The 24,851-nt window shown below is 39.5% G+C and overlaps 1 protein-coding gene across 8 annotated transcripts in view; it reads right to left on the bottom strand.

Annotated features, from left to right (window-relative positions):
* Nucleotides 1-12,392: 12,392 nt before the first annotated feature.
* The window catches only part of ZPLD1 (zona pellucida like domain containing 1), a 123,800-nt gene continuing 111,341 nt past the window's right edge, over nucleotides 12,393-24,851 (bottom strand). For all 8 annotated transcript variants that reach the window (XM_040705255.2, XM_046898571.1, XM_040705248.2 and 5 more), the window contains 7 exons: nucleotides 24,239-24,311; nucleotides 21,523-21,620; nucleotides 21,163-21,243; nucleotides 20,143-20,314; nucleotides 18,637-18,745; nucleotides 15,263-15,292; nucleotides 12,393-14,131 (listed from right to left, as the gene is read on the bottom strand). In XM_040705255.2, coding sequence (XP_040561189.1) covers nucleotides 13,959-14,131; nucleotides 15,263-15,292; nucleotides 18,637-18,745; nucleotides 20,143-20,314; nucleotides 21,163-21,243; nucleotides 21,523-21,620; nucleotides 24,239-24,311 — 736 coding nt within the window. In that variant the 3' untranslated portion in view covers nucleotides 12,393-13,958. The remainder of the gene's footprint in view (nucleotides 14,132-15,262; nucleotides 15,293-18,636; nucleotides 18,746-20,142; nucleotides 20,315-21,162; nucleotides 21,244-21,522; nucleotides 21,621-24,238; nucleotides 24,312-24,851) is intronic.

The raw sequence follows: 24,851 nt of genomic DNA, 5'->3' as shown, positions 1-24,851 counted from the left end.
GACAGAAGCAAACAGACAAACTGGGCAAAAACAACAAGTCCCAGACACAGACCACCACCTCTAGCCCTGCTCCTCAGAGTTAACACACCGTGATATTACAGCAGTCCTCGCATTTGGACTTATCAGGCGGGACCCACTTACTGTGCAATTTAACTCATTTTGAGGAGTTTTATAAGCTCATTCATAGGGAAGTCTTTGTATTTTCACATGTGTTGAAAGCTAGGAAGGGGCAGAGATGAGATTAAAATTCCCCATGAAGCAAGTGTCTTTGAAAGATACCGCTACTCAGAAGAACAATCCACTGTGCAGCTTCTTATCAAGCTATTTATGAGAAGTAGGTCACTGCAGCCCCAACTATTCAAATATCACTTCTTCCTTCCAAGCATCAATCACTGCCAGGTCTTGGCTAGTAAAAGGAATCTCTCTAGTACAGAAGGAAAAAGAAACAGCAACACAGAGGAGCAATTTCCCAAAACATCAGTGGCATCTCAAGAAAGCAGTACTGGCTTTGCCCTATCTGCTGATAGATAATAGTTATAAGAAATAGTAAGAAGGAAGGTATCTTCAAATAACACTTCTGAGCTTCCTCAAACGTCATTTAATGTTTAGGGAGGTTAGTTGGCTTCTGTTATTTATCTCTAAGATGTTTTTTTTTTTTTCCTTTTTCTTCTACAATACCTTCCCTGTTATGCCTAAGCATAGATTAAGTCTGCGTTATCGCTGAAGCTGTTTGTTCTCCCACCATCTTACAAATAAAACAATATTCCCCTTCCTCTCACATGGAGGGAGAGATTGTTCCCTCCTTAGCAGGGAATGTCTGAAAATATTAACAGGTCTCCAAACTGCATTTTTTCACATGCCATTCTCACAGAGGACATCAAGAATACGAGAAAAATGTGAAATGCAATAAACTCACGGGTCATCTCCTGCCTTTCCATGTAGGTTAGGCTAGCAAAAGAAGCAGCACCAAACCAAAGGTTATTACCTCAAGTTCCTGAGGCTGTCTGTTTATAATCTGAGGAGTTCAGCAGTTAGCAGCTCCCTGTTCCATGCAGCCCCATGGTTGCTCTATGGGCTTCTTTGCTACAGCTGTTATCTGGTACCACAGGAGAAAATTCAGTGAGTCAGCTCCAGGTGTCAGGGCACATGCAATAGCAATTCTCTTAATTAGCTGAAAGCTCTTTGCCATTCTGCTTCAGGCATCTCCCTTCTCCTGGAGGCACTCCACAACACCTCTAGACTTGCAGATTCAAGAGTCCAAATGCATCTGAATTGTCTCCCTGAAATGAATAAATAAATAAAAGAGGCAAGAACAAGAAGAGTGTAGGAATGTTCTTTGTATTTTATCATTTCATCAGTGCTTGGCTCTGGATTCTCTAGCATTCTCTATTCAGAAGTAAATAATGGACACTTCCTACACCTTTTGACATTACTATACACAGCCCTTCCTATACTGCCTGTCTCCATGACTTTGCAGCATGAATACTAATATACGGCAGTGTCCTTTGCTGAGCTAAGCTCAGTACTCCCATCGTCTGCTCACACTACTTTCTATCAACTGAACCATTTATCTGAATGAGAGCTGGTGATCAGCACTTATGCACAGACATTTAGGACACAAGTGTGAGCAAGACACAGGAGATGTTCGTCTTTATGGAGTAGAAACCAGAGACCAGGCAGAATATGTCTAAACTGTCTAAATATGTATTTAGAACATGTCTAAAATGTCACCAGAGGTCTATGCTTAGGCACCTGGTGGTCATCCTTAGTGACCACTGCTCCAGTCTGAGTACAAAGGGATTACTACTCTCACAGTTTTGAGATGTCTTCTTCACCACCTTCTTCTAAGGCTTGGGTATTTAGTAAGTCATTTGAAATGTCAGGCCAGTACAAAGCAGAAACACTTAAAACCTAATTATAGGCAATTAACTATACCCTTTGGTGTCTACAGAGGAGCCTTCTTGGAATTAAAGCTCTTGCTTTACTTCTTAGGTAACTTCACAGGTTCAAGTCTCATTTGCACCAGAGTAGACAGCAGAGACAAGACAATTACAGGAATCCAATCTGAGATAAAACAGTCAGAAAGCTGCTGTAACTATTAGACTTCTGCCTGTTTTTTTTTTTTCTTTTTTTAACCTACAACATGGCAGTATTTCTAAACCAACATTAACAGAGCGGCAATGCTACATTCCCCTCACCCTAAAAATCATGGTCAGATCTGAGGCGCTGCAAGACCAATGCGGACGGGCACCTGGACCCAAATGCTTAATTGTGGAATAAGGGCAGCAAGAGCAGCAGTTCCCTGCTCTGCTATCAAGAGTTTAAAATGAGTTAAGGCAGACCACTGACCATTCTGCACGAGTGCATCAACAAGTCAGGTTTCCTTATTAACTATAGGTACAAAGCAAATGACTTTGCAAATAACTGATAGCAGATGGTCAAAAAAAAAATCAAAGCAATGCATTTAATTAATCCTTAACCTGTATTCATTGAGGGAGAGGTATCGAGGAACAAATTCTTGCCACCTGTTGGTATTTCATTGGCAGTTGATTTCAGCAGCTCCAGCTCCCACAACAGCTTTCCTGCCTTTGCACCATGGAGAGGGAGGTGTCACCTTGAGGGACTTTGCTCTAGGGCTGATTTTTTCACTTGTTGTTCACTTTCTCATTGCTCTGTCGCTACCCCTGAAAAAGCAACTGATTCCTCCATGCTACCACCAAGGTGCTTATTATGCAGATAACAAAGGGCATCTGCTTGTTTTTTATCCACAGGAAAATGAAAAGACAAACAACAACAACAATGCCATGTCCCAAGAGAAAAGACTCTCACAATATTGAAGTACAGTGTGCAGGAGTACAGTGCAGCAAACATGACACTATTTTGCAGCACGAAGTCATTTTCTCAGAACTCATCCGGGTGATGTACAATGGCCTTGTTCAATACTCCAGTGATTGACAGACATGATACAAAATACCAAGGTGGATAACGTTAGCTGCAGAGCTCCAAATCCTCCCACCGCCCATGGGATGAGCCAGTCCCAGCAGAAAAGAGACATTGAGCTGTTGTCAGAAACAGCAGGACAGCAGAAACAGCAGCTCCACATCTTTCAACAGAAAGCAAGAGATAAGATCAAGAGTTCTAGGTCACCTCTTTGTGTACAAATACATAAATTCCTGATACAGCATATGTTTTATTTCATTTTCAATGTAAAACCCGTATCTTTGTGTCTTCTCCCTACTGGTACATATGAAGTGTGACAACTGCAGAAATATTTTCCCCAGCACTATTCTCAGCAGCTGTTTCGTGCATCAATGCTATATGCAGAGTAAATAGGAGCAGTTTCTGAGTTTGCATCTACATCCCTGACACCACAGCATTAAGCATGTGAGCCTTAATGATTCCCATTATATGATGACTCAGTAAATTTACCAGCTTTAACTTACAACGGCAGCTTGGAAGTCCCTCTTGCTGGCTCATATTGATTTGGAAATGTGCTGGTTCAGAAGCAAAATAGCCCAACAGCTACAATCCGACTACATCTGCTTATCAACCATAATTGCTACTTTACAGGTGTCACTACTTCCCCCATAGCCAGAGGAGCACCCAACCTTCAGAGCCCTGTTGACATTGGCTCTCTGGCTGTAGCTTACCTCGCTGATGTGTCCATAAGGGGAAGGTGCTGCAGAACCTTCCTACCAAAATGTCAGTATGGATTGAGAAAAGCATCTGGGCCTGATGTTTTCTCAGCTTTCACTTGCAAAACCTCTCTTCATTCTTGCTTGTTGATCATAATTCTGGTTCCTTCCTTGTTTTCTGTCATCATTTCAGTGTTAAATGTTCAATCCCATCAGGACATGCTTTTCAAGAAAGATGCTACACAAGATGCTCTGATGTTGCTCAAGTATAAGAGAAGTAACAGAGACACACTCAGAAAGCAGGCCATCATCCTCCTGTTGCTTCAGGAAGCTGAGTGCTTTACAGCATCTCAATTACCTTTTGGTAGCTACCCATGCCAGGCATCCTACCAGCTGTGGAAGCAGGTGAGCTGAGCAGTCACCACAGCACAGTACCCAAACCACAACTTTGTACCCCCAGCTTTCCTCACAGTCAATTACTCAAGCCATATGCTGCAATATACCTTATATAATCATTGACACTATCTCCCTATCATCCCACATTAGACCAATGTCACTGAAATCCCTGTCATAAGATGACAGAGTGAATAAAGTGAGAATAAAGCAAGAATAAACTTCTCTAAGCTCTAACAAGCTTCACAGTTCCTGTGTCCTCTGTATACTGGCACTGCCCACTCATATTTCATTGATGAGCTATGTCACCCAGTTACAGTTAAATCAGGACAGACTTTCAAGACCTAAAGCATGTTTCAAAGTCAAGGAAGGCAGGAGAGGAGTTTTAGGAAAGCTGGAAGGGTGTACAGCTTTTTTCCTAAAAAAAGCCCAGCCAGAGGCTACTTTACAAACCTTGCCTTTCCTTGCTATACTTCAGCAAATACATAGTCAAGCAAAAATTAAAGAAAATTCAGATTTCTGCTTGGCATTTTGCTCTTTTTGACTGTCCCTTGTTGCTTTAAAAATGTCTAAGAAATGAGCACTACCAACTCCAGTGAGCCTGTAACACAGGTTAGATGGTGCCGAGGAGGGTCTTGAAAGGTGAGTGATAGGGAGGGCAAGGTTTCAGGAAGCTTCTGAGGCAGGAAACCAAAGCATCAGAGGAAGGAGAACTATGAACAGAATTAAAACAAGGAGGAAAAGGAAGTGTGCAGCTTGCAGTACAAAATGTACCTTTCTCTATAAAGCACACACATTTCCACATTTCGCTCAGCAATTCAAGTGGGATTCATTTGTGTGGCAACTATATATTTGAAAGGCTGGGCTGTTTTTACCACATTAAATCCACGGATACAGATCCTATTAGGATATTGTGTTGCATATTCACTGCCTTGCAGTTGTTACAGATGTATTTCTCACAGGGGGAAGCTGTTTTGATACAGCACGAACAACAGCAAAGCTCAGCTTCTTTGTCTGCAGGCAGGACAAGACAAACGATCACCATACCCAACGTACAAGAGATTATTGGCAGCCCCAGCACACCTATAAGCAGATTTAAGCCAGTCAATCACAGAAACAGGAAGAAGAAGCAGGATGTAAGAGTCTCTCCAGATTTCTTCCTCTGCAAAACTCATAAAACAATGAGAAAAGCAAATAGCCTCCGCAGCATCAGAGCAACCTTTACAAATCATACGAACAAACAGATGGGGAAATGCATGAGGGACATTTTCTGAGAACACAACTATCCTGCTTGCTCTATTTTATTAACTGTAGAGGGCCCACATGCTTGTTTTACATGTAAATCAAAGTGTATCAGGGAATTTTTTTGTGCAAACCCACTTCAAAACAAAATAGGCAGAAATGCTACCGAAGCACATAGATTTTGGTTTATTTTTGATTGTGAGGTGAAAGCAAAAATATTAGCATAAGTTTTTACTGTTGCTTATAACTTTTTGCTTCCTCCATGCTACACTGCATGCTCAATATATTGAGCATCAAGATTTATTTACTGCAGACTTACCTGGAGGAACAGTAAGTTTAACATTTACCAAAACAAGAACTCATTTTCTAGAGTGTTAGTCACTATACACTTTCATCACTGTGTGGTCCCACGTGCCTTATCCTAGGCAAATGGAAAGTGAGAAAGAAACAAGCACTGTGATAGAGCTGTGGTATAACGAGACCTGTTCAACCCACAGCCTGCAGGCTCGATGCACTGCACCATGGCCTCCCTGTCCAGCCCCAGCTCATAGAATGATTCATAGAATCATAGTGGTCCTTTTCAACTCAGGCCACTCTATGATTCTATGATTCTGTGATTCTATGATTCTATGAACATTTCACATTTTGATACCTTGGAGGAACACAGCCTTGTGAACAGCAAAAAAATATGCAGACTCACTTTCCATTTGAGTAAAGGAATTCAAGAAAAGGTTTCAAGATTGCTGTAAAAAGAAATCACTGTTTTTTTGGCATATTTGCAACTCCATTTTAAGTCAACACAGATACATGGCCTGTGAATTTCCAAATGGACTGTACAGAACTGCAATCAAGCATTCAACTCAAAAGAAAAATCTCATCATGCCTCTTTACCAGATCTTTATAAGCTCCATCTTAGGAGAGAGAAATACTGCTCGCTTCACAGTCACACCTTATTCTTGTCATCGCTTTTGGCAGTACATACATTTGTGAACAGCTGTTGTCAAGGATGAAGTACAGAAGAGTAAAATTTCATCAAAAATCTCTGAAGAACACCTAAAGAACTCACAAAGAACTGCAGCCACTGCCATCAAACCAGACTGAGATGTTAGTTTCACAAACACAAGGTCACACATCCTTCTAGTTTTACGCTTCTGTTGCTTATTTTTTATATGTTTTAATAAAAAATATGTATTATAAAAAGTTTTGTCTGTTATATACATTACCTATATTATTTATTTTATATGTGGACCAAGACAGTTCCTCACCACGCAGTGCAGCCCAGGCAAGCCAGAAGGTCGAACACCTGTGGGTGTAACCCTTCCCCACCGCAGGAGGAACAGCACTGGCATTTGGGCCCAGTAGCATGGTGGGAGTAGAGCTGCCACAGCTCTCAGCATGGTCATTGCAGAGGGTTGAGCCAGGCTGCTGGGCAGGAGCAGGTGGGTCACAGTGATGGTGGGCCAAGGTCAGGACGGCTGGTATCCACCCACCCATGGAGCACCAAGAACTGCAGTCATGGGACAGCACAAGGTAACAGTGCCAAGGAGTCCTAGAGGAGGAGGCAAGGTCAGAATAATGTTAGACACAGTGATGGAAAGCTGCACAAGGAATAGTGCCCAGGATTACTGCTTTGATTTGAGTAGGATACACAGATGATGTTAAGAACTGAGGCACAGAGCACAGGCTCGATTCAGTCTGTCAGTTGAACCCAGCTAGGTCCAGCAAGTGACTGACCCAGATGCACTGTCTAATTTGGAAGATCAGAATCAACCAATCAAATTGTATGATCACCTCAAATAGCAGTCTGTCAGAATTTTATTTTTTGATGTAATTTCTAGCTTCAAAACAAACAAACTGGGCAATTTATGTTGCGTAGCATCACTGTCCCTATCCTACATGATGAGTCATGGACCTTAAATTAGCAGCAAAACCTCTCTGAACAAGTGGATAAATGGTATCATCAGTAGGTCAAACCAGTGACTGGTAGATGGGAAAGAGACTTCAGCCATGAGTTTCATACGTATGTGTGGGGAGCAATGCTCAGGTCTCCTGGGTTGAATTCCAAGTGCTTTTCAGCATTTGGAGTAATCACACAGCATGAAACATGTTTATGGGTCCATGAAAGGGAAAGTGGTAACAGGGAATAGTAAATACGGATTTACTAAGGGCAAAATGGTACTTGAGCAATCTGTTCAAATGAATAGGTGTTGTTCACTCCAACTTCAGCAAGGTTTCCACGTGGTCTCCAAAAGTATTCTTCTATCCAAATTCTATGTTCTGACTGAGTGAGCAGCTAAGTGGGGAAAATTTGATTGGATGACTGAGTTCAGAGAGCAGTGGCCAATGGTTCCTCTTCTATGTGATAACAGCAGTAAACAGAGCACTGTGTGTGCTCTGTCTTGGGACCTGCCCTGTTTAACCCCTTCATCAATCACCTGGAAGAGGTGGCAGAGTGTTCTCATCAAGTTTACACGACAGCAAATTGCACTCAAGAGCAAGGCTGCCATCCAGAGGAAACAAGACAAGCAGAAATAATGTGTCAACAGGAACTCTAGAAAATTTAGCAAGGGCATTTGCAATGTCCTGCATCTGAGTAAGAATAACCCCTCCAATGACATATTATGGGGAGCAGCTCTGCTGGAAAGGACCTGGGGATCCTGATGGACAGCGAGGCACACTGGAGCCAGCAGTGGGCCTTGGCAGAATGGTAGGTCAGCAGTGTCCTGGGCTGTACTAACAGGAGCACGGCCAGTAGATTGAGTGGAGCAATCATCCCTCAGTACTTACCACTTGTTGAACCACACCTATTATTTGTCCCTCCAATTAAAGGAAAACATCAATAGACTGGAACAAGACCATTTGAGGGCCACTAAGTTGGCCAGGGGATGGAACACTTGCCCTGTGGGGAAGGGTTGAGGGAATGGCACTTGTTCAGTCTGCAGAGAAGTCTCTGGGAGACCTAATAGGTTTAAAGAACTTGCAAATTGCTAAATGAAAAATGTTAAGTGAGAATGCCATCGTGAGCTCGTAGCATTTTCTACACTAAAAGGCTAAAAATGGAATAGGTACTGAAACAGAGCCATATTCAAAGCATGTGTTAGTTGTTATCTAATTTAAGAGCCAAGCTACATCCACAGATTTGGCCTGGCAGACTAGAAGCACCTTTATTAAGTGCAATTAATTTAATAAAGACTCGCAGCAAGGTTCTTGTCTAGGCATTATATAAGTGCAGTCCTCTGTAAGTATTGATAGATCTTTCAGAAGTCAAAATGTCTCTGAAGTAAGCAGCCTACTCCTGCTGCAGAAATGGTCTGAACAAGAGGAAAGTATGTGAGTGCTTCAGCTCTGCCCACTTCTGATCCCATTTCAGGCTCAGTATCAAAAGAGATTTCTCTAGGATGACACAGGACTTCCTCGTGTATGCTACAGAGCCTATTCTAGCACTAACTGCCCCAGAAGCATACCGGGACAAGAACAGACACACGGCTGCCCCATAAGTACCTTTAAAAAAGTAACTAATTCTGATCCCATGACACAGGCACTAGCCTTTGAGTTCCAGGTGACTACAGGCAGGGAATAAAGCTGCACCTCCTCCCTGCACCAGGACATCTCAACAGTTCATTTTGCAGATGTTGCAGCTCTCCTGTTCGAGTCCATAGCACTTCTGCCTTCCACTCTCGCTGCTCTGCCTTTCTTTACAGAAGCAAACACAATTACCCAGGGAGGGGGATAATGCACTGATTTCCCACTAAATCGTGCACTTCTGTTAGCGCATGTAATCAGCACTCTCATCAGAGCAAGTCTGCGTGCTCTTTGCCTGTAGCAGAACAAGCTACTCAGCAATGCAGATGGGTAGCAATGCAAATGAAAAGCATTACCTAGGATACATTCATGCTTTGCCAAGTTACAAAGTGCATGCAAAGTGCTACCTCCCAGCCTAGAAGGCACCACTGCATGCCTCTGACCAGATGAATTACAGTGCTGTGATGACTACATGCAACCACCCCATCGCATGGCATTGACTCATTGGCCAGCAGGATTTGATGCTGCAGATAAGATGCTAACAGTGTGCACACCATATGCATTTGTCCCCCGATACATCAATCACACAGAGTGCACACATGGTGAATGGGCAGGACTGTGCACACCCAATGAATTGGCCAGTGCAGATCCCACACCCAACTCCAGCCCTTACATTCAACTTAGCATTTGAATCAACAGGACCACCATCTTCATTTGCTACAAACTGGAGAGAAAAAGAAATCAGAAGTATCTGCTACATGAAATAACTTGTGAACACACAGATGAACCTAGTTTAATGAATTTTACTTAGTTCATAAGATGAAAAGGATCTTAGTGTTCCGAACAGTTTAAAGACATCAAAACTATTCCTGTTCCTCAAAACAGTTACTGCATAGCCAGATGTTACCACCTGCTAAGAATAAATAATAAAGCTACTAACTGGAAGCAGACATCAGCTTGATTTCAGAGACAAGTGATTAAAACCCTGAGGGGAAACCAGTCACAACAACAGCTGTGCTATCTCCTGCCCTGAGCAATACCTGAATTGGACATCACTCAGCCTTTCCACCTTGACTGGAAGGTGAGTGCGCGGCTGGTGGAACATGGGGCTCTTCCGAGCCATTCTCCAGTCTGGGGAAACTGGCTGAAAACATGCAGGAGCCTTTATTTAAAATGCTATTTTTATGCAAAATAGGCAGGCTTGATAAATGCACCTAGCTTTTAAACATAAGTAAGCTAGTTCAGGTTGTGCACAGAGTTTGATACTGGCTAAGATACTGCGTTTGTAGAACCAGCATCTTGTCCATCCAGAGAACTGAAGATTTTCCCTCTTAGCAGTACATTGGAAGCGATCTATCAAAACATTTAAGCTCCTACTAAGCAGTACATCTTGGTTACAAGGACTGCTGTGGGTCCTTTCTGTTGGAAAGCAGTTTTCACACTATACCATGAAGTCCAAATGCAGAGATTATGAGTGTACTCCTGGCCAGCAACCCCACTCAGTTTGCCAGTAGTGACTCACCATCTGTGCATGAAAAATGTCATAAATGAACAACATTCCTCCCTGATACTTTCAGTTCCACCATCTCAAGGATGTTTGCTAATTGCACAAACATTCTTCTAAAGAATGGGAAAGATTTAATAAGAGTGAGTAACAGAGCAGTTATAAAAACATTTCAAAACTGACAGTATGGCAAAGATCCACGTTACAGCCCTGCATACCAAATGGCCAGGCCAGCCAATAGTAGCTTTCTGCTGTGTCCCTTCCATTTCCAAGCTATCAGAAAAAGATATTATCTTTCTTCCTGAAAGGCCCTGGAATTGTCTAAATGGTACTAAAATAAGGGCTGAGTGTAACCTCAGGCGGGATCAATTTGCCACACTTGGAACATTCCTCAGTTTATCGTGATACTCCTGCCTGTGTCTCCTCCAGATGGAGAGATGAGCAGTTTAACGGGGCAAGGCTGCTGTTTCTGGCTTATTTGTAGACCCTAAGAGGTACCAAGAGTAAGAAATACTGTCTGCTAAATGAAGCAGGAAACCTGAATAACTTCCGGCTTATTTCCCAAGGCCTGTTTGCCAAATATCAAATGAATTTATCCCCAGCAGTGATGTGCTTAGCTCCAGCTGGATATGCCATTTATTTCTTCCAAAGACAGGAAGCCTGCAAGCATTTCCATCTCTGTATAGATTTACTAAGTTCTATTGGATTTAAACCAGGCTTGTTTGGTGTCTCTTTTGTTTCCTCCCCAGCCTGGGTCACCAACCTGAGTACTTTTCAGTACATTGCACTCGCCTGCAGAAACCTGACCTCTGTGCAAAGTGTTTTAACACTGCTGATGGGCACTGCTAATGGAAGGGGTTTTATTAGAGGAAATATTAAGTAATATAGTTTCACTTAAAAGCCTATATGGGGCCCACATTATGGATGTGAAAGGATTATGCATCTATGTGAAGAGTTCGTTCTTATACAGTGCAAGGTGTCTTTTTAATTCACTGCTTCATTTAAAACCCAGTATCTCAAGCACCAGGAGTGTCTTCCCACTGGCTGTAACTCACACTCCCAAGCCATCTCCCCTCCTCTCTCACCTAACATTCTGCTTCTCCATAAAGCGCAACCTTTGTGCACATCCACCCTGCACCTGCTTACCCTGTTTCTTGGAACTCATCAAAGGGGTGAGGTTATGAGTTATGCCCTCTGAGTGAACCTCAATGAATTTTGTCTCTATGAACAACGGAGATACCTTTCCATCCATGTCAAGTTCAGATGATTGCAGGAACTCACTTGATAAACTTAACTGGCACGGGATCACCTTCTGGTACCTAATAATTTTCACATGAGGAAAAGTTGCACAGACAACACAGAATGTATAATCTTGTTCTTCACAAACACAAACTGCTCCAGAAGTTTTACTTTATATAACAAAAACACAGTTTGCATGTTACGTTATTGAGTAATAACACAATCTTTGCAGTAGACTAACCAAACCTTGAAAAGTTCAATGGACAAGTCTTTGTTAAAAGCAATAAATTTCTTACCAGAAATAGAAACCGAGATAGGACAAGTCTACTATTTCAGTAGTTTTTTGTTTCTCCAGTTTTTGTGACAACATTTACTATTATTTCCCTGTGGTCTTAAGGAGATTTTGTGAGATCTCAGTTAGAAAAGTCTCACCATCAGTTAAAGTGAGCACATTAGAAATAGTCTTTAGAAGTACCACAGACAGTAATTAGCTACTGGAACAGTTTCCTGAGGATAGTAATGGCTACCTCCATTGCTGAAAACTTCCAACTAAAGCTGCTGATTATGTAGTATGAATTATATTTATGGAATTTCTGTGGTTGTTTCTGAGTTAATTGCAACAGATTTTCTGAATTTATTTCTATCCAGACTGGGATAGAAATCTCTTGAGTTTTATCACTATCCTTCAAGGGCCAGTAGAGCTATATTAATTTATCATCTATGTTGAAAGCTCTCACAAACTGACATTAAAGAAACTTTTGCTTTTCATCTTTGTAGGATGAAGTCACTGCATGAATATCCAAAATCCATATTTTAAAAGGGAGAAAAAAATGCTTCACACAAAACATTCATTCTGAATTTTTTCGAATAATTTTATTGAACGATCATGTTTTACATGTCATCAGACCTAACCCCTGAAGTGCAAAAATGTTTATGAGGTATTAAGACTGGAGGAAAACAGGCACAGTATTGGTTGTTAGGGACATCACATTACAGCACAGTGGACTTTGTGAACACCAGGCTTTTATACAGCATTTGTAGGATCACAGAAAACTGAGAGTCTGTACATCTTCAGACCTAAGAGCCAAGGAGCCCTGATAGTTATCCAGTTGTGTTACATCAATGAAAACACAGACTTTGTTGAAATTGGATGAGGACAAATATTAAAGAGGTGTTTCTCTAGGCCAGTATGTACAGTACATGAAAAGAAATAAATTCCAAATTAACTGATGAATCTGTGACCAAAATCCCAACTGTCTATCCAGTCCAGCTTATTATCTGTCGTATCTACTGTGGCCTCTCTAGTATACCAGAATTTTGTCTATTCTACACAGCTACACCACTACCCTGTGCTCCTGTTTGAAGGCATCTGGTCACTCTCAACTTCATTTAAATCTGTTGTTTATCAGATTAACTAGAGTGAACAGCAAGGTACTGCCTGTGGCCTGTTATTCTTCTAGTTGCCCTCTTCCCCTCATCCATGCAGTGAAGAAGTTTAATCCATGGGGAGAATCTGCTACAGAAATAAGCGCTAATCTGCTATTCATTTATTTGCTTGTCTCTTCAGGGAGGCAGGGTATAAAGGAATACTTTCTCCCCTTAGAGCATTTCCCAGGGTTAGAATTTGACTGAAAGTTGTAGATGTGGTAAAACTGTGCATAATTAACTTTCTGCAGAATATTAGTTAGATTTAAAACTCACTCATATTCTCACTCAGTGATTTTGTTGGGAAAAAAAGATTTCAAACCTCAAAACTCACAGCATTTTTCCTGGCACCTACAGCAATTTGCCTTAAATCATTTGACACAAAGATAACGAGCCAAATTCTGTTCTGCATTACCTTATGTGCTATCACCACGATCCAATGGAAGACATATCTTAAGAAAACATTTTCATTAATAAGCAAAAGTTGCTGATTGCTCTAAGAGTATGTTTCTTTTTAGCCAAGACAGATGATAAGAATTTCCTCCTGAGCCACAATTGTTTTTTCAAATTTGTGACAAAACATGAAAAAATGTAAGTGATCCTCATCTTAACAGACATTTATGGATGTAGGAATGTTTCTGAATGTGTCAGGTTTTGCATGGCACATTTTGATAGATTCTCACCTTCAGCATCTTCAGCTTTAAGACCTATTTGGGAAGCTGGAGACACGAGCTCTATTGTCAGCACACCCACGGGCATTATGTCATAGTCTGATCACAAACACAATTGAGATTCTCAGTTTCCTAGGATTGTCACCAATATCACTGCTACTTACCTACACAACAACATCTAACATGTCTACAAATAAAGAATAGCTGGAATAGAAGCTGGATACAGATGGAATGTTGCCTTTTTTTTTTTTTTTTTTCTTTTATAATGGAAGCATATTTCATGGACAGGAAAGGCAACCTCAAACAAAAAGTGCAAGTAAATCACTTTCAGTTAAAAACAGGGTTTCGGATGCCACTCAAGACCGAGTTGTTGGGCCAGTTTCTGTGCAGAAGAGTTAAGGAACACACAAAAAAGAAAACGCTTGTGATTCCAAGGATGACCACACCTGAAATCAGTGCACTGGTGACTGAATTCAGCTGGAAAGGAGGTCCGTGTTGAGCTGCAAGAACAAAAATGCACAGGTAATCTCTGGTTAGAATTTCTCAGTAGTACCAAATGCTTCTGTCTTTATTTTAAATAGAGAATAATTACAGTGAGAGACTAAAATTATACTTCAGAACGAGTACCTATCTACTTGGATAAAATTTTATCTAAGTGTACTTAGAAAATAGTTGTTCTTTCACTACGAATCATACTGGGGAATAAAGACAATAAGGGTACTTCTAACACATGATCCCTCACACTGGGTGACCAATCTTGACCTTTTATATTCAGGAAAAGACTGCCATTGCCCAAGAGCTATCAAGGCAGAGGTGTAAGGATAACTGTTTCCATGCCAGGAGGGAAAGGCAGCTGTTTCTATAGGGTCCAAACCAAGAAGAGAAGGGAACAAATAGCTAATACAGTTCTGAGGACAGTGTAGGTTGCTTTTGCCACTGAGTCCTGTTATGAGCAAGTAAAAAGCAGAATGGCTTAACAGACCATCCTTTCTTTACTAATCATTAGCGATTCCTCATTATCAACATACAAGCTGAAACAAGTCCTGCAAGTGTCCAAAGGAGAATCACAGTAAAACTTAAAGCCCAGATTTCCCTGCAGCCTATTTTCTTCCTCACCCTACCACTGACCACTAGTTCTATCCAAAGTTCTTCATGGGCTCTTCATGTGGTTAAATGCCAAGAGAACAAGAACTAAGGCAGGACTCTCCAGAGTTTGAGCTCTGAACTGAATTGCACCTTAACAACCATTTTGCTGCACAGCTGCTCCCATATGGCATAAGCAGATTTTACTGCTTAAGTCTGATTTTGCTTCTGGCAGTTGCAATGCTTCTTCACCCTTATATGCCATAGCAACAGATTTTCACCTCAACTCCACTATAGGAATTAGAAGTTGCTTTGTTGGTGGGGTTGGATATACACATTAAACTGAGCAATCCAAATTCACCAAATGTTTTGTTTATGGCAGGATGACAATATTTACTTATTGAAAAGACAAAAGCCAAAAAGAAGAAAAAAACAAACAAAACATTCTAGCTCAGTGCCTCGAACTGAATCAAAAGGGTTCATTCTCCTCAGTTCTGTTTCAATCATAAACCATCTCTTTTGTGTTTTTGGAATTTTGATTGACTTACCAAGCTGTGAGTTGTTGGTTGGTGTCTCATCTGCATTAAAAAAACAAGATGCATTATATTTCATAAACACCTGGTGCCTGCCCTCCCCTCCCCTCTTTGCACACAAAGGCCAGCAGACTTGGCTTTATTTTCAAAACACACCAACTATATCTGCAACTTTGACTAGCTGGTTTTTAGTATCTCTGGTAAAATCAAGATGAGAATATTAATTACATGAGGTTTCTTCATTTTTTAGGCAAGTGCAACAACGCAAAGTTACTTAGTATTCTGAAGGAGAAAAAAGAAAGCATACAAAAACAAAAACACCTCAGTGAAGGAACCATTTAGCTGAAAAGAGTCCCAGTTCTCTACTACTCCTTTTAATAAAAATTCAATGACAGCCATGATATTATACACAAGTCCCTTCTGTTATAAACATACTACAAGATGATCTGCATAGGAAAAAAGTTTTAACCTGAGTTTTTCTAAGGAAAACTAAAGCAATGCCCCTAGGTGATAACAAGAACACCCTTTTTCAATGTACCCTTTGCTCTTGGCAGCTACATACTGTACTCAGGGAAACATTTATATTCCATCTACAATTTTTTTTTTTTCAAACTTACCACTGTCCATCTCAAAACTACACTTTTTGTCATTGTTTTTGCTTTTACATGCAATTTGTAATTACAGCTTATGTATACATCTATTTTGAGCAGCTATCTTCTGTGGTTAAATGAGACAACCATCAAAAGCTGTACAGTCTCACCTTCGCAGATAGGTGCTTGCTTTGACTCTGAACACTGAGACCAAAACATTTTCTGTTGTTTATTTCTCTTGTGGTGACTTATTTTAGTTTAACAAACATGAATGAAGTTTCTCCGAAAAGAATGCAATGTTAGAAATAACAGCTCAGAAATACACAGGAGAAGGACCACTATTCATTTGCAGCAGCACTACTCACTTCCTACTAAGGTGATTACATAAGTAGTGCTGTTACCAGAACAACTGGTGATTAAAATAATGGGAAGGCCTGACTAACTATGTGAGGTACTTCTGGCGAGACAATGACATGCACAGGACCAGTCCTGGCATAGATGCAGCACCAACTCAAATGAGGAAAGCAAGAGATTGCACATCTGCAGCCATATGACAAGCATATGTATTATGCTCAGCCAGGTGCAGCAGCTTTTATAGGCTCTGTACTAAAACTGGAGCAGATCTGTTCTTGAAAACAGTATTAAGCACCTTCACCGTAGCATTGTGTCAAAGACAGCACTGCCACCCAAGGGATTCCTCATCCACAAAGCAGTCAGTTCTGTTCAGCTTGAAGTTTTCCAAGGACCTTCCCCTTTTCTTCCTTTGACTGCAGTATTCATGAACCTCACATCATCAGTGGACTTATCACTTATTTTCACAATAGGAAAAGACAGTGGTAGAAAATAGTAATTCCCTCTTACTGCTCCAGAAGGAAAAGTGAAGTTTAAGCCCGGTTGACTTGACCAATGGCACTCAGGAAATTGGTAGCACAGTTCAGAACTAGATCACTGCTTTTTAAAGTACATCCCATCAAAACATGCTTTTGTCACTAGGAGTGGGATGGTCCAAAAGCATGCTCTATGAAGAAATCTGTCTAATCTAAAAAAGCCTTAGTCACACATCTCAATTAAAAGACACCTAAAAAAAAAAATACTACTTCCCTTACTATAGAATCATTTTTGAGTCAGAAGAGACCCTTAAATGTCATCTAGTCCATCTCCCCTGCAATGAGCAGGGACACCTACAGCTAGATCTGGTTGCTCAGAGCCTGGTCCAGCCTGACCTTCAATGTCTCCAAAGACGGGGCATCCACCACCCCTCTGGGCAACCTGCTTCCTTATTGAAAAAAACAAAACCTTCTTCCTTATCCAAACTAAATCTCCCATCTTTTAGTTTGAAACCATTCATCCTTTTCCTATCACAACAGACCCTGCTAAAAAGTCTGTCTCTTTCTTTCTTACAGCACCCCTGTAGATACTGAAAAGGCTGAAGGCTCCAGGTCTCCCTGGAGACTTCTCCAGGCTGAACAGCCCCAGCTCTCTCAGCCTTATTAGTGTTTTCATTAAAAAAAAAAAAAAAATCACTCAAGAACTGTCAACAAATTATATATATCAGTTTATCGTACCATTGGGATCATTAAACACCCATGGTAAGATCTTGATTTGCTTGAAGTAATGCATTATTTAAAGCTAATAGATGAATATCTTTTATTATTACTATTAAAAAAAAAAAGCATTCACAGCATTTGAGTCAAACTATACTCTTTAATAGGGACTGCTCACACACCACGCTTTATATAGTTTTCATTCCTTGCCTAAGGCAGTGTTTCTCTAGCATGCATTTAAGCAAATCTGTTATTTATTTTCAATGAGCATTCATGCGTGTAACTCTGAAGTTAGTTTTTTTTCACTTTTTATTGGCTAATCAGATGACAGTAAGGGTACTCAACTGTACTAATTGTACCTTTATAATACAGAAGGAAATACTGTTTTCCCTTGCAGAAATGTTGCTTATAACTGAGGGTATTTGATTGTAAAAAAAGTCTCTTGTTAGATGGTTCCCAATTATGGAGGGTCAGTTGATCTCCTTGTACGTGTGGGCATAACCACTTTGCATGTAAAGAAGGATTTTATGCTCAAGTGTTTCAATTATCTTTCCTAGACAAGACTCAGTCCTGTTCTCAGATTCCTAAATCTAAGGCAGCTGAAATCTGCAAACCAAATTTCTTCAATACTTCTAAAATGTTTTATTTTTATTATGTTGTCTAGAGCAGTGACATAAGTACTTTTCAGAGACTGCAGGTTGCTTTAAAACAAAACCAACAAACAAACAACCAAACAAAACCCCACATTTTGACAATAAAAATGGACCTCCTTTGAGTTTTACTCAGGATCTGAAAGCTGAAGGTTAATAGTAGGTATTAACATAAATAGTAACCTGCAGGTGAAGATGGAAGAAATGGTGAGTAGAAAATGACAGTGAATATTTATTAGCGATCCAAATTAACTTGTGATGCTGAACATAGTACCTTAAATTGCATTAACTTCAGTGAAAACTTTCAACAACAACAACAACAACAAAATAGTCAAACCACTGAGTTTGGGTTTTTCTAATGAAGTTACATGCATAACTGCATGCCACAGTGATTTTCATGGGGTAAAGAGGAAGTGTGAGCGTTAAGCAGAAATATTAGCTCAGATTTTCTACCAAAGATTCCAATAGTTGAAGAAAAACTACCTAAAACTCATGGAGAATCCATCCTTTTTCTAAGTCATTGCAAATTTCTATTAAAATGTTAAAACATTTCCCCAGGTTTTTGAAATTTCTGCAGTGCATAGAAAAAGTTTGTTCATTCCTACCACTCCTTGTTATGATGGGGCCAGCAGTGATCACAGCATTGCCAGAGGTGCTCTGAGGGCTCCAAGTTGTTCTGCTACCAGCATCTCTTCTTTCTCTGTGACTGCAAATCTGAGTGGTTAATCAAAACAATCACTGTTTCAGAGTGGAATGGAATTATTGCCCTTCTGTGCTTCCTGTTTTAATGGAAGCTCTTTTACAAGCAATACTACAACTTTTATTTCTTAGTATGCATTAAATTACTTTGCAATAAAAACAGCTGCAATATTCTGTAGAAGAGTATCTTGTAAATGCCTAGCTTCCAATTGTAGTTTGCCTTACTTCATTTACAGAACTACATTGCTGTTGTGTACAAGATCCATCTTATAGTATATTAAATTTTCAGTAGTTAATTTCCCAATGCTTTGTTTACAGTCAGTTTTTGCAACAAATGTGTTTTGCTTGACTAGGGATAGACAACATGCTACAGTTCCTGTTCTAGCAGAGTTCTTAAGTTAAGCTTCATATTTTTCCATGGACTCCTAAATAGCGATGACACATTAAAACCATTCCCAGCATTCTACCATCTGGAATCCACTTTTAATTAGCATCACTCTCTTATCTATCTTAATCTTGGTTACCCAAGAATGCTTCAAACAAGATTATCTCTTGGATTTCAACTGCACGTGAAAGAACTTCAAAACCCAGAGAATATGCACCTCCACAGAAACAAAGAATTGCATTTAAATAATTTATTAAGTAATAAAATAATGCACAAAATGTCACAACTGAGAGCATTTTAAAATTTTGAATGGACAGTCATTCAGCAGGAAACTATACTGCATTTTGAAGATATCAGCACAGAATATTTTGTGTTCAACATACATACTGAAGTGCTTCAATTTCCAAAATATATTTGTTGTTTGCAATGCCCCCAGAAGGAAATAATGTTTGAATTGAATTGAATGTTTGAACGTCAACAACACAGCAGTTTTGTAACTATTTAAGGGAGATGATAGTGATAAGGGAGATGATAAGGGGGAGGCATAATTTTTTCCCCACTGTCAGGAATACTTACAAATACCCCTCATCATGGTAAGCGTGCTTACCACTACTGTAAGTTTGACATTAATTATATTCTAAAAAAATTATATTCATCTGCAATGATTGTGGATACTTTGTTTCTTAGACGCTATATGAAGACTATCAGCTCTGAAGATATCTCAGTCATGACTTCTAATAATCAGCTAAGGATCAAAAGACAAAAAGATGACTTATTGCATATCCAACAACCTGTGCAACCTGCAGATCTATTATTATTCTATCTACAGATGACCACATCCATTACCATATCCACCATAAGCTGTTTTACATTCCTTCAGATGCACAAAGCTCATCTTATTTTTACCATACAAGTCACCTTCATTCTGTGCCTTCCAAGCATCCGTTACTTTTGGATGCAGAATAACTCCAGTGTGACTATCTTACATTCAGAGAATTAGCAGCAATTTCCATCAACTGAAACTTACTGGCACAAGAAAGGGACAGTCATCTGCTCTGCACAGCTTTGTCACGCAGTGGAGGAAGACCGTAGACATCTTCTGGTTCTTGTGCTTCACAAAGCGGAATACCTCAAATGAAAACCGTCCCATTTGGCTCTTGCCATTTTCAATGATAGTTGTCTGCGGGTCCTTGTCACAGCTAGTTTTCATAGAGAAGATTAAAATTAGGATGATTAGATAGATGGCTGGTTTTTTAAAGCTATTAGGTAAAAATAAGATAACTTTGGCAGCCAAGTTGGTGTTTAAGGTCATTGTAAAGAACATAGTGTCACAATGTCCAACACGTGCAGCCACAATCTCCCAACTAGGCTGCAAAGTCCTGCACTCATTGCTACAGAAACATTGTGTTGTGTTTTGTTTCTCAACATCACAGTTGCAAACCAAGGTACCATTTAATTCCAGTGACATTAAACAACAACAACAACAAAACCTGAAGGCAGAAGCAACAAGTAACCAGTTACACTTATTGGTATAGACAGGTAATTCCAAATGAAGACAGTATCTTTCTAGCAACCTTCATTGGTGAGATTTAATTTGAGATACTGCCAAGATACTATTTACGTTTTTCAAAGTTTCAATTCAAGTAAATATTATTGTTGAGAGTAGCAAGAACATCTATTTAATTTTAATCATTTCCTTTACTCTTTTCCTGAATAGCAGTCTACAATATTTTATATTATTGCCATTCACTGCAAGAGTATCTTTGGTAAACCAAAGACTAGCTTGGATGCTTAGTTCCAGTGTTTCTGCTGTCTCTAGTAGAGACGTTTTCAGATGTACACTTCACCATGATTCTCATTACTCTGAAATTGATTCTATGTTGAAAAAAAGCTGAGTCCTGACATGTTATCTGTAAGTCCAGCCCTCAGCCCCTCTACTAATATTGCTGAGAGTTTTCAAGCAGCCTAGAAAACCACTGTCCGAGAAATTTATAACTGCATTTTTTAAAAGAAAGACCTACAAATACTGAGTTTGCATAGGACTTACCTGAAGAAAAGATCATATCGAATATCGTCACTCGGATTTCCAGATGGCGTAGTGTAACAGTAGTCCATCAAAACATTCCACCTGTACAAGAGGCAAAGTGATAGATGATGACGGGAATTGGCCAAATAAGAGCAGGAGTAGACAGTGAGTGAAAACTTTCATTACGAGGACAACAGCAAGATATGCATTCAATATCGAGGATTCTATATCCTTCAGTTGAAGGCAATGATTGTCAAACACTAACCACCCTTTTATTGCACAAAAGGTTACAAAGACAGGCAGTTGCTTCTAAATCAGAATAACTTAAAAACTCAAGAGCTGAATAGGCAAGAGAACAAGAAATAACGTCCTTTATGGTACCTGCCATCAAGGTTGGTTGCTCTCACAGCTGCATATATTTTGGTTTTCAAAGGTAAACCTGTACTTGGGATGAGGAGCTGCTGGCTGTAGGTTGAGTCCTGAAAAATAAACATTGAGTCAATATACCAGAAATCCCACTATGACAAATCATCTGCATTCACAAACTAAACTCTCATCTAATTTTTCCAACTTGTGTAAGAGCCCATAAGACAGTAAGAGACATTCTGTTTCTTTTTTGTCCCATTTCTGGGAGGAAGTAGAAAGCAATGCCAGCACTGCATTGTAGGTATTTGCAGTTTGTCTGTAAAGACCAACATTTCATGTGTCTTATTCCATGCAGCTATTGGGGAATATCTATCTATTTATTATTAAATGAAGTGGCTGGATCAGTGACTGAAGAAAAGGTACTATTCATGAACAAGGTTACTGCAAATTAACACCTCAGTATGTCTCCCAGTGTCTATACGCAGTCAAGTGGCTGCCGTGGTTTTCTACAGGAAGAGTATAACTATATTGTCAGAGAGCACCCTTTCCCAGGGAAGGTTCTTAGGTTTTAAGTTGCAAAAGTTTTCTTTTAAATTCTAATATTTCAAGAAATCTGTTTCAAGAAAGCTATATATAACAAAACAGCTAAGAATTCACCATATATAACAATGACTACACATAGACATAGCTGCTTTGCTAGTTTCTTGTTCACAGGCTGAATCATTAACTTCTCTTTAGCAATGACCCACAGATGCCATGGAGCAAATTTAGAATGACAGATGTTAATTTAGCATATCAAAATGCACTTACTGTTAATGTCACCTATGTCAAATAAGGTTGATAATCCATAAAGAACAGAAACTCAGCACATTAATTCCTCTTGTGAGAGGTCAAAGCACTCAAGTGGAATTTTGAAAGTGCTACAATAGAACCAGGTTCAATGTAGTAGGCAAGAGCAGCAGCCGACAGTAACAAGAAGGATTAAGTATATAAATCAAGTGGTTTTTCTAAGGAAATAGTGCCAAAAATCACAGCTTGCTCAATAGCCACCCTTTTCATTACTGGAGGCCTTGGGAGTCATGCATGCACACATGATCCTTTACGATGTTAAACAGTTAAGCTTGACACCATAAAATCAATTATACATATTTCTAATATCTAACTCCACCAAATTTTTCAAAATAATGAAAAACATTCCACAATAAGTCCATAAGTTCCATAACTTCCATAAAACATTCCATAAGTTTTGGAGGTTCACTGGGCAGCCTGGTCTAGTATTAGATATGGAGGTTGGTGGCCCTGCCTATGGTGGGGGGAGGGTTGGAGCTTGACGATCCTTGAGGTCCCTTCCAACCCAAGCCATTCTGTGATTCACAATCAACTTGTAAACCTACTGGGGTAGAGAAGATAAAACCCATTTTTCTGAGCGTTAACTGAGAAATAAATGCACTCTCAGTACAAGCATTAATAGCATTTATACTCAAGTGAATTCAGAATTAGGTCCCGAAAGGCAGCAACAAACAAGAGGTGGTCATTTCCTGTTCCTACAGAGAAGTTTGGCAACATTCCTTCTACCTCATCCTTTCAGTCAGGATTATATAAAAACCAGAGAAGTATAATCTTCATTTTAACAGATTAAGAACTGCTATGCAGAGCTCTGCTCTGCCAAACAAACATGATTTTTTAAAGAATGCCTTTGGAAAATGTCCTGTTACAATATTTATAGCTCATTATGTTCAAAGTTTAAAGCATTGACTTTTAAATCAGTTGCATGAATTATAACTCAATGTCATGATGACATGAATAATAATGCAAAAATCAGAATCATAATTTACAAAAATGTTGCCTGATAGATTGAGAAATTGATATTTAAATCAGGTATTTAAAATGTATGAATAAAAATTTTAATCAACAGGAAAAAATCATTTCAGGGATTAATGTTGTTGTTAAGAAGAGGTCCACACGTTTTTCACATTTTACTGTCACCATCCATATTTACACAGGAAAAGCTTATACAATAATGCATATCCAAGTTAAACTATGTAAAAGGGTATGACAGAGAGGTTAGCTGAAACCTATTAGAATTATTAACCCTTAAAATCATGTAAGTTCACAAAATGAGGTAACAAGTACAACGGGCTTTAGGTTTGTAACAAATCCCACATCCCTCATGACGATTAAAGATGATCAAAATGCTCTTATGAGGCTTGAACATAAGAATACTCCAGCAAAAGAGCTGCCATTTATTGCTAAGGGAACAGGTCTATAATATTTTTATGGAATACTACAGACTACTCTCTGTAACAGTGCAATGTACCTACGCACATATGCACACAGATATACAGAAATATGCCTATAAACATAATGAATGAAAACACAACTATGCACTCTGAAGTATGATTATAGCTACTACAACTGTTTATTTGCATGGCATTAGAATCTTAAAGCCAGACCTGTAAATTGATGAATTGCATAGATACAGAACAAAAAGGCTGTGTGTCCTCAAAGACCAGCTATCTAAACACAAGGCAAGAGGTACATACAAACAAAAAGGACCAGAGAACCTAGATGAAAGCTGTCCAGACTAAAGGCCTGGTCCTTCATGGGAGAAATGGGAGGAGAATAACACCTAACAAAGAGGACTTTACAATTTGCTCTACAAATCCAGCTTGCACCTACAGAATGCAGAGATGGATTTCATCCAGGTCATGTTACTGTGTTTTATACTCACATTGTAAAGCAACAAATTCAAAGTGCTGATAAATGTACCATTGTTCTCCCTTACAGAAATAGCAGCCGATGACCTACAACAGAACCAGAAGAATTGTGAAGATCAAGAATGCATTTTATTTTTGTCTTTACACACTTCAGTGTTTTTTATTGTTAAAAAAACTCAATGAGCTATATCGCAAGAAGTTAATTTATCTGTTTGGGTTATAAACCTCTGAAATACAAGCTTATAGTGGAAACACTGACAGAACCTTAACTATATGGAAAATAATGGATACTGTCAAAAACATGAATCAGAAAAATAATTAGCAGAGAGGCAAAGTGACAAAAAGGAACCTGCTTTTCATGATGTACAGGATCTACTAATGGAAATATTTTCTTCTAAACTATTTCAAAAAGGATTTCCATGTTTGCTGCTGTTATTTTGTCATCAGAATACAATAGCTTTAAGGCAAGCTTTACAACAAAGCCCACAGTAGCTATTCATAAACTCTATGGTGTCTCATACAGCAATGGTAATGAATTTCTCTTTTTACCTTTGCATCACCTCTTCTTTCAGCATATTATTTTTTCATTCTCTTTACAAATATAAAAAGCTAAGTATCGCCATATTG

Source organism: Gallus gallus, chromosome 1, assembly GCF_016699485.2.
Source record: "Gallus gallus isolate bGalGal1 chromosome 1, bGalGal1.mat.broiler.GRCg7b, whole genome shotgun sequence".
Lineage (NCBI taxonomy): Eukaryota > Metazoa > Chordata > Aves > Galliformes > Phasianidae > Gallus > Gallus gallus.
Note: the sequence above shows the minus strand (reverse complement) of the source record. Positions and strands in the feature narration are given on the sequence as shown.